This window comes from Leptodactylus fuscus, chromosome 1, assembly GCF_031893055.1.
Source record: "Leptodactylus fuscus isolate aLepFus1 chromosome 1, aLepFus1.hap2, whole genome shotgun sequence".
NCBI lineage: Eukaryota > Metazoa > Chordata > Amphibia > Anura > Leptodactylidae > Leptodactylus > Leptodactylus fuscus.
In genome coordinates, this window is record NC_134265.1 from 45,621,818 (window position 1) to 45,635,788 (window position 13,971).

Genomic DNA, 13,971 nt, shown 5'->3' on the forward strand with positions numbered 1-13,971 from the left:
TTGTCTGTTTTATTTTACATACTTTCCATAATTCTATATTTTGCTCTGTCGTTGGAAATTGGAGGTGATGCCTGGAAATTATAGCCTTTTTACAAAGCATGTTGTGATACATGGTGCATCGCGTGAATAAGTGGATGGGAGATATTCTCGGGGAATAAGTGGATGTGTAATATAAACAGGGGATGTTTATTATCACATAGCCTTCCGAAAATGGCCCTGGGTCAGCACTAGGTGCACCTTGTCTATTCTCATGCTTGGGGAAGGGTTTGGATGGGGAATCTGCCCGCTCCATACAACCCTAGGCTTGGTGGTTTCTGTTCCTTCCATACTCTTGGTTTGGTAGGGACCAAAAACTGGGGGCATCCAAATCTATGGATTGATGTTGAGCACTGGAACACCCAGGAAATCTAATATCCGGTGATCGGCGGGGGTCATCATTTTTGACAGATGGTTATTAAGTAGAAGACAATTCTGTGACGCTAGGTATACAATAACATTCGGGGTTTTCGCGTGAAGCGGAACTGAAAAGCATTGCACTCGAAAACCTATAATAGACCATAATGGGGTTCGCTGGGTTTCTGCAGAAAACAGCAAAGAAAAATCCTGCTTGCAGATCAATTTCTTGCTGCACGTTTGTGATAAAGTGGTGGCTTTTCATGGTAGACATACCACTTTTATCCTCCCCCTTTGTTGCATTTTTGGATTATGGTATCCTACTTTTGCCTGTAGGGTTGTTCCCTGTTTTCAGTTTTTATTAACCTTAATTGAAAGTTATATTTTATCCCAGGTGCTGGAACAGTCCAAAAATGGTGCAGGTTAGGGGGGCAACACGGTTGCTCAGTGGTTAGCACTGCAGCATTGCAGTGCTGGAGTTCTGAGTTCGAATCCCGCCAGGAAAAACATCTGCAAGGAGTTTGTATGTTCTTCCCGTGTTTGCGTGGAGAGAGGGAAAAAAAAAAAATAAAATATGTACATAGTGATCCCTATATGGGGCTCACGATCTACATTAACCCTATTGGCTCATAAAGGGATAGTTGTCATTTTCTTGCTTCTGCATTGTTCCAATTTGCCTAAAAGGAATATTTGTAACCTGTAAAGGATGTCACCTAGACAGTAAAGGTATGACTAAGAAACTGCTTAACATGACACAACTCAAGGACTCGCTTCATTTACGTTCTGGGATTGTTTCGGGGGTGTGGGGGGATAAATACTTCACAAGGGCAGGGTATGGATATAGATGGTTTCTTCTTATAGTGAGACGCTGATGGGACCAGCTCAGACCCGGCCGTGCACTGAACGGTAACTTGTAAGCTCACAATATAATGCAAGCTTTTCTTTTTCCTTTAATCTTGGTTATTAAAAACTGTGACTTGTGCCCTTGCGTGGGTCTGTGCTCAGATCAGAGCACCACCAGATGCCAGGCGTTGAGAAGGGGGCTGATTCTTGTCAGCAAATGGGATCTGCAAGTTAATTGGTGTTTTCTGCTCGCTCCTGGCTGTGAAATGAAATTGGAAGCCCTTTAGCAACATGGAGAACATAGGACCTGAATACAAATGTCACAAGTCACCAGTGGGGCTCACTGCGAGACAATGGCAGGCTCACTCCAACACCGGGCCATTACGGATCATTTTAAATATGGGGATTATATTGAAACTAAAAGCCCCATTTGCCTCTCTGCTGCAATTTGCATGTCCGCTTAGAAAAGGATAAGTGACAAATTAAATGAGAAAAGTACCCACATTTTTTAACCTGTAATGCAAAACAACCTCCGGATCCTTCTCCTATGCCACCACCGAATCATTATACTTGTCAACTCTAAAGCGAGATGTAATTGGCGCCGCTATCCGAGGAGACTTATTCATGTGACAGTTTAATAAAACTGAAATTGTTACCGTAAGTCTTAGAAGCGTAATATGAAACTAAGACGGGGAGTGTAGTTTTGTGGGCACATGTTAAAGGGGTTTCCCCGAAATGGGTATCCAGTTCTGTGTAGGAGTGTCCTTTCTCTTTCCTCTTGGCTCAAGAGCCTGAGGAATGGCAGGGGATGACTTTGCAAAAGTCTAGAAGACTCAAGCAAATGGAAAAAGAAAACTAGGAACCAGACAATATGACTCGTTCACGTATGATCAGGGGTGTAGGCCAAAAAAAAAATCTGCAGTGCAGATTTGACCTCATTGCAGATTCCTCCCATTCATGACAAAATGACTATAGTGGAATGACTTCTTTGAACCAAGGATGTGGAGTCAGAAGGCCAAACCACTGACTCAGGCTCCTATGTTATATATTTTTTATTTTATTTTTTTCCATGATTCTGACTCTTTCATAAATGGCTGATGGTCATGGACAGTCAAGATCCTCCAATTCATTAAAAGGCAGGCTTGGCAATATCTTTCCTCCTATACCCAAAATTGGTTCCGGCTTCTCCCCCCCCCCCCCCTCCTGTGAACTTGTCCTTTGAGAAATTATTTGATCCTTAATCAGTACATTTCTTTATACTTGCCCAGGTTGTAGTCTTGTATTATATATGTAGATCTTTCCTAGGGCTTGTTAAATATCTGCATATTATTTACCTGCTTTGTGACAATATGGCAGAAACAAAAATGTTACACAGTTTTCTGCCTCTATATTGGTAGAACTGTCCTCGTAGTAACCCAATGATGTCTTTCCTTTGTCAATCTGCATGTTAGGTGGCTATATCCTCATGTTGTGGATTGTTGTGTAAATCATTTTCATTCATTCATTCATTCATTCATTCATTCATTCTGCTTACTTGCATAGCGCCATCAAATTCTGCAGCGCTTTGCAGACATTGACAGTCACTGTCCCATATAGGGCTCACAATCTACAGTCCCTATCAGTATGTCTTTGGCATTTGGGAGGAAACCAGAGTACCCACCAGAGGAAAACCAAACAAACACGGGGAGAACATACACACTCCTTGCAGATGTTGTCCTTGGCGGGATTTGAACCCAGGACTCCAGCGCTGCAAGGCTGCAGTGCTAACCACTGAGCCACCGTGCTGCCCAGTGTCAATCCTAACTTTATCTAATCAACGCTGTATGACCTCAGCCACTCATTCACTCAACAAGTCTTACCTATGCTAGTGTTTAGTCTATATGTTAAACCACTAGGATCAATACCACACTTACCGTATATACTCGAGTATAAGCCGACCTGAGTATAAGTCGACCCCCCTAATTTTACCACAAAATATTGGGAAAACTTATTGACTCGAGTATAAGGCTAGGGAAAAAATGCAGCAGCTACTGGAAAATTTCAAAAATTAAAATGGTTTTTGGGTGTAGTAGTTGCTGTGGAAGGGGTGTTTTGGTTGTCTGTCTGCCCCTTCCCTGAGCTTGAGGACTCCCTCATCCCCCCCCCCCCCTCCCCATGTGGAATTCAGCCTGGCTGAATATAGGGTATCTGCAGTGCTCCTATTAAGCCCTTCCTGACGGAACAGGAGCACTGCAGATCCCCTATATTCAGTAGACCGGGCACTGTCAGACACAGGAATACCTAATGTGTTTGTTTGTCATTTTCTACTTTTATATGTATTCTAGGGAAAGGAAGGATTTACAATTTTATTTTTTTTTTTTTTTTTTTTTTTTTTTTTTTAATGCTTGCCTCGAGTATAAGCCGAGGGGGGCTTTTTCAGCACAAAAACTGTGCTTAAAAATTTGGCTTATACTCGAGTATATACGGTAAGTTGCTTATACATAAAACTACATACAGTGTAAGGCCACAGCTCCATGAGATAGATGGATATATAGATATTATAATGAATGAATATATAATTATTATTTTTTCCTCCCCCATTTATCAAAGTATTATCCAATAGGACACAAACAGCACATGAGTCATTATAGTCAGTGGAGCGGTTTACATATCTGTGCCCCTCTTTTCCAAGGACCAGTGAGAAAAAAAAAAAAAAAAAAAGTTGCACACACTATATTTTGTCTACCATGCTGCTTAGAAAAACTGCACAAACAGTCTGTGTACTATCGTCCATTTTTCACAGGTTTGGTGCAAGGTATTGCCAGAAAATAGTTTACCCGTATTTTACGGACTATAAGGCGCACTGGACTATAAGGCGCATTGCCCATGAGCGCCTTATAGTCCGTCTCGGTTCATATATAAGGCGCACCGGACTTTAAGCCGCAGTCCGGTGCGCATTATATGTTATTGAAAGCGGCGGCAGGCAGACTTTGCCAGTGGCCGCTTAACCCCCCGCGTGCCAGCCGCTTCTATTGGAAGCGCTCGGCAGGCGAGGAGGGGCTCTATCAGCAAAATCATGCTGATAGAGCCCAACCGTAAAAGTTACATTAAACTACCCCCCCACCCCCCTGTTTTAAAATAAAACCCTGAAACAGAATGTGAAACTTACCGAGTGGTGCAGGGTGGGCGGGCATTCAGGCCTCCTCTTCCTCCGATGTTCCGTCCTCCTCCTCCGGCGCTCGCTAACTGATGATGGCCTGGGCGCATGCGCAGTAGCCGTAGTAGAAGCATTATGATATTGCGCATGCGCCCAGGCCATTATCAATTCGCGAGCGCCAGAGGAAGTGGTCAGGACATCGGAGGAAGAGGAGGCCTGAATGCCCACCCGCCCTGCACCGCTCGGTAAGTTTCACGTTCTGTTTCACGCCGGGTTGACAGCAGGGCTGCCGGACACTTCCCATTCATTTCTATGGGAGCCAGCATATGAGCGCTCCCCATAGAAATGAATGGACTGCTTTTTTCCATTCATTTCTATGGGGAGCGCTCGCATGCCAGCTCCCATAGAAATGAATAGGAAGTGTCCGGCAGCCCTGCTGTAACGCCGGCGTGTACGGCTGTGATACACGCCGGCATTCCGTAGTGTGAATGCACCCTTACGGTGCCTTTTATGTATGTATGGAAGCGGCACGCAGACTTTGCCGCTGCTTCCATCCATATATAAGGCGCACCGGACTATAAGCCGCACTTACGATTTCTGAGGAAATCGTAGGTTTTTATGTGCGCCTTATAGTCCGGAAAATACGGTATTTTTTCTTTTCGATGCATATCCCCACAGTCTGGACATGCAGCAAAAACAGAAATGCACATTCACACAATGGATACAAAAAAGATGGATGGTCAACCGTTTATGTAGACTTGTGTTGTGCATGGGTTTCATTGTATTTATTTATTTTTCATGCCATACTGTTGCCACCCTTATTCCAATCTTGTATATCTCTAGTTCTAAACTTGATCTGAAAACCTACAGAGGTGGCCGAGCTCTACCACCCTCTCCCGAGCTCCAGTCCTGTCTCTTCTCCCATCCCCCTTGGCTTACAAATAGCATGCAGTCTTCAGGATGGCGCGGCCTCTCTCCCCCCCCCCCCCCCTTTGCCATCAAAAATCTATTGCATTAATCAGCCAGCCAGTGCGAAATGCATGGGGAGTGATTATACTATCATGCACAATACAATCAGCATGAAGCACTTGTCAAGACCAATACATCAAAGTTTAATTCAGTAATAGAATGAATTAGAGCAAAATGAAACATTCTGTTCTTCCAAGAAACGCCGCCTCTAGAACTGGTGCTTGCTGCAGCCGGCATTCAAGAGCAATCGGGGCCTTGAACCGGTGCAAAGCAGAGGTAACAACTGTGACTATAGAAGGTTATTTGCCTACGTTTCAGTATTTTCCAGGTTCTGTACATTATAGATCTGCTTGGCTGCTGGAATATAAGCAGATCCGCCTGCTGTAGGCATGTTCTCTGTAATAAAGGGTAGACGTGGCCGGTGATGGAGCTGCCCTGGGTCTGCCTTGTAATCTCGGTTGGTCCTGATGTAGAATCCATTTTACGTGATTGGTTACCAAATGCCTTCAGCACACCAGAGGTCAAAAGAGCACGTTCCTGATTTATCGCAGCTATGGAGCTTTAATACATATGAGCTGCCCCCCACCCTTCTACTGAAAGAAGCCATTACCCCAGCCCTTAACAAAATGTGTAAATTACGTCAGGTCTTGTGTGCTTGTACAATTTACTTCTGGCTATAGTTTATGCATGGCTCGTTCCTGTACGTTTTATTGCACTTGGGAGAGGGATCTGTGACCCAGAAGAATTAGATATGGTGAATACTAGGCCTTGGGCTCTCAAATAAGACTTCCAAATTTTCTAGAAATGGTAAAGTGTTTAAAATTTTACAGAATTACATGTATATAAAATTGGTGCCAGGGTATCCACCCACCTCCCTTCCCTTTGATGGGGGGGGATTTGTCATAGCCTTGTTATACAAATTGACCTCTCCCCCTTCTTTTTATCTGTTTTAAAGGAACATTGATCATGGAAAATACACAACAGATATCCCAACCCTTTAAGGGTAAGTTCACATGGGGTTTTTTTGGTCCGGCACCTGCGGTGGAGGCCGGACCAAAATATGGGTAGCTGTGACTGGATGCTGGTGCAGTGCATCGCCATCCAGTCACACAATAGGCTCCGGATTAGGCCCAAATGAATGGGCCTAGTAGGGAGGGAGTGTCTTCAGGTGGATGGCACGAGACGAATCCGCCTGAATGAGCATCTCTCTTCTTTTTCCGGGAGTCAGAACAAATGGCTCCCGGACAAAAGTATTGGGAGCCGTCTTTTTGGTCAGGATTTTGAGGCAGATACGTCCCACTTCCTCCCAATTTTCTCTCCTCTATCCTGTGACTGGCTGTAAGACCACTAGCTGCAGCAGTCAGTTCCCTGGTATAAACTGACTGCGGCTACGACTCCTTGCCTATGTCCCACCCTTACATTAATCTCCTGCTAAATATGGCACAGCTTGGCAGAGATTAATTTTTTTTTGTGCTCAGGATAATAATCCTGCAGAAAGTAGGTAGTTTTTTAAAAAAAATGTTTTGTTTTTTTTCTTAAACACTATATCATGTAACTATTTTAAGAAATACTATGTCCTGCACCTTTCTCGCTGGCCCCTAAGCCTAGTAATAGACTGACACATGCAAAGCCAACCTTAACTGAATTGGCCATAGTCGATGATTGATTGATGTCACAAACAAGACAGGATTACAATAGAAGCTCACACCTTTATAGCTAAAACTGCATAATACCCATCATTGCATCCTCTGACAATAGATGATGATATAGCTGATCTATTTCCCTTCCCTACAGAGCAAGTCTAGAAATCTTTATCGAATTTGCTTCAGACTTTTGCCGCCATGACACTTCCGTAAAGCAGACCAGTAAATGTTTACAGCGCAGAGGAGAAGTTCAGGAAGAATGGCCGCTTCTTCAGCCTGTACAGTATAAATCAGAATATAGATTATAGAAGGCATACACTTCTTTTGCTTGTATAGCGCCAACATAGTCTTCAGCACTTTTACAGACACTACCCTGTACAGTTTACATTCCTTTGGTGTCTTTGGGTGTATTTTATTATTATTATTATTATTATTATTATTATTATATTTTTTATTTTTTTTGCCTTGGAATTGATCAGGGCAACAACTCTCGTCACTATACAGGCTTCCACATGATGGCCAGGTCTCCTACAATGCTTCATGCTCCCTATCACTTCATAGCATGAGATAAATATTAGATTGCAGCAAGTGGTTGGCGTTTGATATTATAGCCCACGAACTGCGCTGTGGCTTAGGTTGGTGCTACATTAGGAAGGAAGAAAAATTGTCTTCTATCTTGAGTCTGAAAACACCAGCTGTGATGGAGAATTTCCTATATCCTCTTCCACATTCAGGCTTAGGAACAATGGGCAGCATATTTCCGATTTGCAAAGGCCAAAGACTTCTTTGTGACAAGGCGCCTTTCATTTATTCCTACTTATTGCATCCTCCAAACCAATATATACAGAAGGATTTTTGGCTTTAGGAAGGCCAGCCGCCGACATGCGAGATTGCTCACCAGGTTTGAATAAAATATTGCTATTTTTATCTGTTGTCTCTTGGATTGGGTTCCCTAGAATTGTAAGTGCCTATTAAAACGTAATTGGGGGAATATGTGATTGGCAGTGGCATATCCTCCACATATGTTTTGAGAGTCAGTGTAGGGTAAAGTCTTTTATTAGATGCTTTCCCGGGAGAATTGAGTGATGAGCTGGATACAGCAGAACAGAAGGAGCGCATGTGGCGAAGGAATGTGACTGCCATCAAATCCTCCTCATATCGACCATTTCTCTTATCTGAATTTTTTTTTTTTTTTGGTTTTGCGTGACTTCTTTGTGAATGGCATAAATGATAAGTCTTCAGCTTCCCACTCTACTTGGATGCGTTGAAATCCTTAAAGGCCCACCCTCAAGCTTTTGTGCAACAAAGAGGCTTATGTGACGGTCCCCGGATGGATTCTTGCACAATATATGTAAATCGGTATAAATCTGCTTTAAGAACAATCTTTGCCTGCTGTGGTTTTGAAATGGTTAACAAGGCGATATCTTGGCATGTAGTTTCAGTGCGAGTTGTGGACCGGTCTCTGTCAGACTTTTGATGGTCCCCAATAGTTGGCGCATCTCCAGGTTTTGGTCCTGGGTGAAAGTTAATGGTTGTATAGAATATATAGCGGGTCTTGGCCAAAACTTGTGCTTGGGGAAATCTTTGTAAGGCTTTCGGATAGGATTGAAATGGCTTGCTAGTTTTGGCTTGTTCACATGTTTGACTTTACATCTGATGTAGACGTTAGAGCATCTGCAGATATGCTGAATGTATCCACAGGCCCTGTTATGCCGTGAGTGTCCTTCAAAGCTTTGACATGTCTGAGATATGTGGATTTGGTGAATGCTAATCTGAGATGTCCAGCCAATTGCGTGTAAATGGGTGACCTCTAGACAACAGATGTCGGCGACAAGGATGGGGCAGTTTGCTTTCAACATGCCCAATCCTTTTGTCCTCAGGTTAGCCACAGTATCGGTGTCTGGCAGTAACTTCCTCAGTCTCCTCATTCAGATCACATTGTCTCCACCTAGCTGAGGGTAAATGTAACATGGTGAGGGGCGGGCAGGTTAGGAGGGTTAGATGTTGTCAAATGGGAATTCAGCTGAACTGTACGGCCCGCTTAAAGGCTTTGTGCCATCACTTGGAATAACCACCTTACCAGTTTGTGCTGCTCTTTTCCTTTATGGCTAGACAAGAATGATCTTAGAGGACGGCGTATCTTTCAGTGGTGAGGTTACTAAAAGGGGTTGTCCCACAACAAGGATCCTATCTATACTGCTAGTTTATGTGGTTTTAAGACTTTTCCTAAATACATTGCCTTATCAAAACTTTTGTTTGGCCGCTATCTTTATTTATTCACTTCATTGTTTACACTAATTTTCTATGGCCCTTGGGATTATCGTCTCAGTTCCCAAGTGATGTAGCTGCCTGCTCTCAGGGGGGAGGATCTGAGTGCTCAGCAACAGCTCTGAGCTGTGTATGTCTGACAAATAACAGAGCTCCTCAGATAGGGGAAGGGGGAGGTGAGAGCCCCGGCACTTCTGATTCCGGTTTAATTGAATTTGGCTGATAAAGGCTGAGATAAGGAGTCCGTTACCTCTGTATGTAATGTAAGCTGACTCAAATCCAGCTCTGCTGCATCAGCTTCATACTGAAGTAATGCATTTACAACCAATCCCTGATTACTGAGTGCAAACATGGCAGATAGCAGATCAAGTGAAACCCCGCCCACCAATGTGCCGAGAAAACCAGGAAGTGAATGGAGCACAGAGCCTGCAGATTGGTGAACAAGCGTGATGGGAATACCCCTTAAATGTTCTCTACCTTTTCTGCGAGACTGTGCGGAGTAAGCCACCGGTATGTTCAATCCTAGATAAAACCAGGTCTGCTGTCTTCACTGAGATTACCGCAGAAGCTGTACTGTATTCTATGTATAGTTGCATAAGAGCCTCATGTACACCAGGGGGTGCTATTGCAAGCAGTTAATTGTTAAAAAAAAAAATGGCATGCAGAAATAGCACACTTTGCAAAATTAGGCTAAATTGCATTTTGGCTTTTATTTCTGTTTTTATGGATGGTACTGTCCCTTTAAGGTACATGCAGCTTTAGGCACTAGTATGCATTGGCATGTTTCTTGCACTATGCATTAACATACTGCAAAAAATATATTTTTATAGTTCTGTACAAAGGTATACATCCATTGTGTGCTTTATTTCTAGTTTTCCCGATCAAGGTCAATGGGAAACGTTTGCGTAATTATTATTATTGTGTCCTTATCTGAATCTACAGCGGATGGTAATCCCGTGCTCCACCATCCCCCTCGGCTGGCGATCTACGTGTCAGGACTGGGAGTCCAATCCTTCATAGTGTGATTCCATGCATGACCTCTGGAGGTAATTGTATGAGGTCTCCACGGTGCACAGACAGGCCTTTAAATTCAACCTTACAGGTTCGGCTCCGCACCGATGGGGTTAACCCCCCAGCCCCTGGCGGTTTAGTATTTTTCCTTGCTTCCTGCCTATAGACTATGCAGTGGCCAGAATATAAGGAGAGGCCGCTATGTCCTTGCTCGGATTGCCTCGATCGGCACTTTCTCGCAGAATCTCCTGCTCCAGCAGATTGTTCAAGTGACTGAGCAAATGTCCTCAAGTGTGCAAAAACGCATCCTTTAATGAGCAAATGAAGTGTGGCTGAATAGCACTTTCAGACGTTCTTCATGCCGCTGTCAGAGTTCACGTCGGTGAAGAGACAGCTGATTAAAAAATCTCTCCATGTGAAAATTGGCTTGTTTCAGACCTTGATGCAGTCAGACGCACCCGATATGCAGTGTCAGGGATGCAGATTGCCAGCCCATGGTATGTGTGAAATGTCAGCACAAATTAGATTTCTCTTGCAGTTCTTCAAAGGGAAAAAGATAATGTTAAACAAATTTCTCGGTTAACCTAATTACTGAAATAATGACAATAAAAAGGAGTCTGGTCCCATTAAAAAGCAGCTGAAGACATGATGGATGACGGGAGAGCGACTTGTGGTCTGTAAATGAGACGCTGAATAATAATTTGCCTTTTGTTTGCTGCAGGTATGTCTGCGTTCATTTATTCACATGCAGGCTGCTTCTTGCTTGGCAAGACGTGGTTGACGGGTCCCTGGGATTTATTTTGGTGTGGGCTGCTTGCACTTTAGTATTATACACTGACATATAGTGTGTTTTAGTGGTTACTTGGACGGTGTGATGTGTCAGTACTATTATGTGCACCACTATTGGTCACATCATGTGTGATCTGTAAGAATCTGCCGGTTACACTTCCAGGTTTATGTAGGCTCAGTCGGAGCAGCATCATTTTATGCAATGACCCCAGTACTTGGATATACGTGTTACATCCTGACTTATCAGCTATAGACGTGTGAACGCTCTCCTTTTTCAATGAAAGGGTTGTCGCCTTACCAAAAAATTTTTTAGAACCTCCATGCACTGCAGTTATTGCCTCTTGCTAGGTTTGCACATGCTTCAACCTTTCCGTTGCTCTGGTCTGTTGGGAGGATTGACGGACCATTGCCACACTGGTCACAAATTAAGCTGATGAACCCCATTAACGGTAATGGGATCCATACTTTAAACTTGAAATCATGGGATGAAAAAGTTGGATTTGCAGGGCTTTTTCACTTTTGGGTTTTGGATGCACTTGCAACTGCGTCCCCAAATGAGGACGCCAATGTTAATTTAGTCTTAGGAAGGGTTCACACTACCGTTGGATTCCGTTATGACTGTGTCCGATATCGGAACTGATCAGGGTCTGTTGCTCATAGACTTCAATGTAAAAAAAAATTTTTTTTTAAAAAAGTCCTCCATGTAGGATTTTTTTTATTTTTGTCCGTTGGAAAAACACACAAGATAGAATCCCATTGAAATGAATGCAAATTTTAATGGATTTCTGACTGTTCAGCTAGTGTCCGTTGCTAAAATCTTGTAACGGGCAATAGCTACGGACTGCGTATGGTCACCAACGGTAGTGATATTGCCCCCTAGGCTTGCACCTTCAGATTGTTGATGGGTAGCGATATGAACTGTAGCGTCCACTGGTTTTCAGGATGTTGGCTGCTGCCTTTACATGCAGAGGAGACAGCCATCTTGTAAACAAACCATGGTGATCGAGTACACTGGTAAAGGGTGAAGGAGCGATGACAAAATTCACTCAAGCATTCTGTCATAGGAACAGAGACAAATCCATCTAATGGAGACCTATAGTCTGAGCCCGTTGACTATAATGGGGTCCATCAGCCATTACATACATCTGCCACTGTGCCCGATGAAAGTCCTGCATGCAGGACTTTTTTGATCGTAAGTTTAGCACTCTACAATGTCTTGACAGATGTCGATACCATCCAGTAACCTATGGCGCAATTTATTTCCATATACCATTACACCGCAGTATGTTTCTGAATCTTGTTGGCATAGCAGACAACCCCTTTAATTTATGGATTCATTGCAGACACAACTGGTATCCATTGTCAAAACTCTGAAATTCTGTGGGCCATAGCAACGAGTTAGAGTTCTGCTTTAATTCCGTAGACTGCTCTAGCTAAGTAGAAGCCGCGATGTGATTGGACATTGTGAGAAGGACTAAAACCTGATGTTTAATGTAGAATATTAAATGTGAATGTACAGGTCGCCGTGAGATTTGACCCGATCGCCTCTTGAAGATGAAAGATTAGACTCTGGGTATGTCTTTTGGTGTTTTGTTTTTTTTTTGTTTTGTTTTAAAAAGAAGTCTGACCCTGAACCAGAGCACTTGTGTGATATACAATATGGTTCCCTCACCATGTGGCTAGTGATGTGGCAGATGTGGGCCGATCTGCCGACTGCTCACGGTATTGCCTACAGAACGGTCTCTCTTGTTTGTCGTTTTACTCTCATCTGAGGCATTTGCATTGCTTTCTATACATTTACACGTGTAAATATTTTATATCAGCATCTGTGCCATTTTCTGCATTGAACAATTAGTTGTTTTTTTTTTTTTGTTTTTTTTTTTTGTTCGAACCTCAATAGGCATCTCTTTAATAATTTGCAGGGCGATGATCACTGTTTTTGTCCTCCGAATTGTTTTTCTATTGTGCTGAAGAATACTTTGGTATAAAATGGCATTACAGGTGGTGGACATCATCTGACCGTGTCTCCTTCCCCCCGCTAGGTGCTCTTTGGATGTGCATAGTCTTGAATCCCCATTGCAAGCCTGAGCAGAAGGCCAGTTGGCTGAAACAGCTGAAAAAATGGAACAGCGTGGATGTCTGTCCCTGGGAAGATGGCAACCACGGAAATGAGCTGCCTAACTTAACCAATGCATTGCCTCAGGCTGGAAATGCCAACCAAGGTGAGAGAGCTGACATCTGTGTACGCGGGTATATAATTGTGTATGCATGCAGCAGGGCAAAATATATAGTGTTCCTGTTTGTGCATTAGAATATCGAAGGTTTACTGGCAGTCTTATGTAAAAGTGGCTCCTCTACCTTATATTTGTATCCTTGATGTATAACACACACTATGTCAGCCATTGGCTATAAAGGCGTAAAGCTTAATAAAAGCCTCACCCTGGTCCTTAATTTGGCGTCTCCCCCTTTCCGTCCATTTTCGCCCTGTCCATACTGGAAATGCAGAGATTGCAGCAGTCAGTCGGTGGCCTCTGCAGTTACATGTTGGTTACCGGTAACATTGGAGGACTGAAACGGACACTCAGACCACTAAAACGGTGGACACCAACCCTTCCTGATGGACCCCATTAACTATAATGGTGTCTGTCATGTGTCCGTTCTTTCACACTGCCGGACTCTGAGCACTGTTTTTGTCTGACGGTTTTTGTCGGTCACTGCAACTGGGTTTCCGAACACAGATGTGAACCCAGCCTAGGGCAGTAAAGACTATGGGATGACAAAAAGCTATCCTTTGGTTCAGTGGTGAACCGTGGCTGTTTGGCGTACGCACCAGGAGCTTTCCCAGTGCTTAGGCATGCTATGAGCGCATTCGGCACAAAACACAAATCTGTCTCCTCTCATGTTTACTGTTAAATAAAT

The 13,971-nt window shown here is 43.5% G+C and overlaps 1 protein-coding gene across 1 annotated transcript in view; it reads left to right on the plus strand.

Annotated features, from left to right (window-relative positions):
* The window catches only part of ZSWIM6 (zinc finger SWIM-type containing 6), a 95,509-nt gene that overhangs the window by 64,171 nt on the left and 17,367 nt on the right, over window positions 1-13,971 (plus strand). The window contains exon 5 of the mRNA XM_075269808.1: window positions 13,095-13,274. Within this exon, the coding sequence (XP_075125909.1) occupies window positions 13,095-13,274 (180 nt within the window). The remainder of the gene's footprint in view (window positions 1-13,094; window positions 13,275-13,971) is intronic.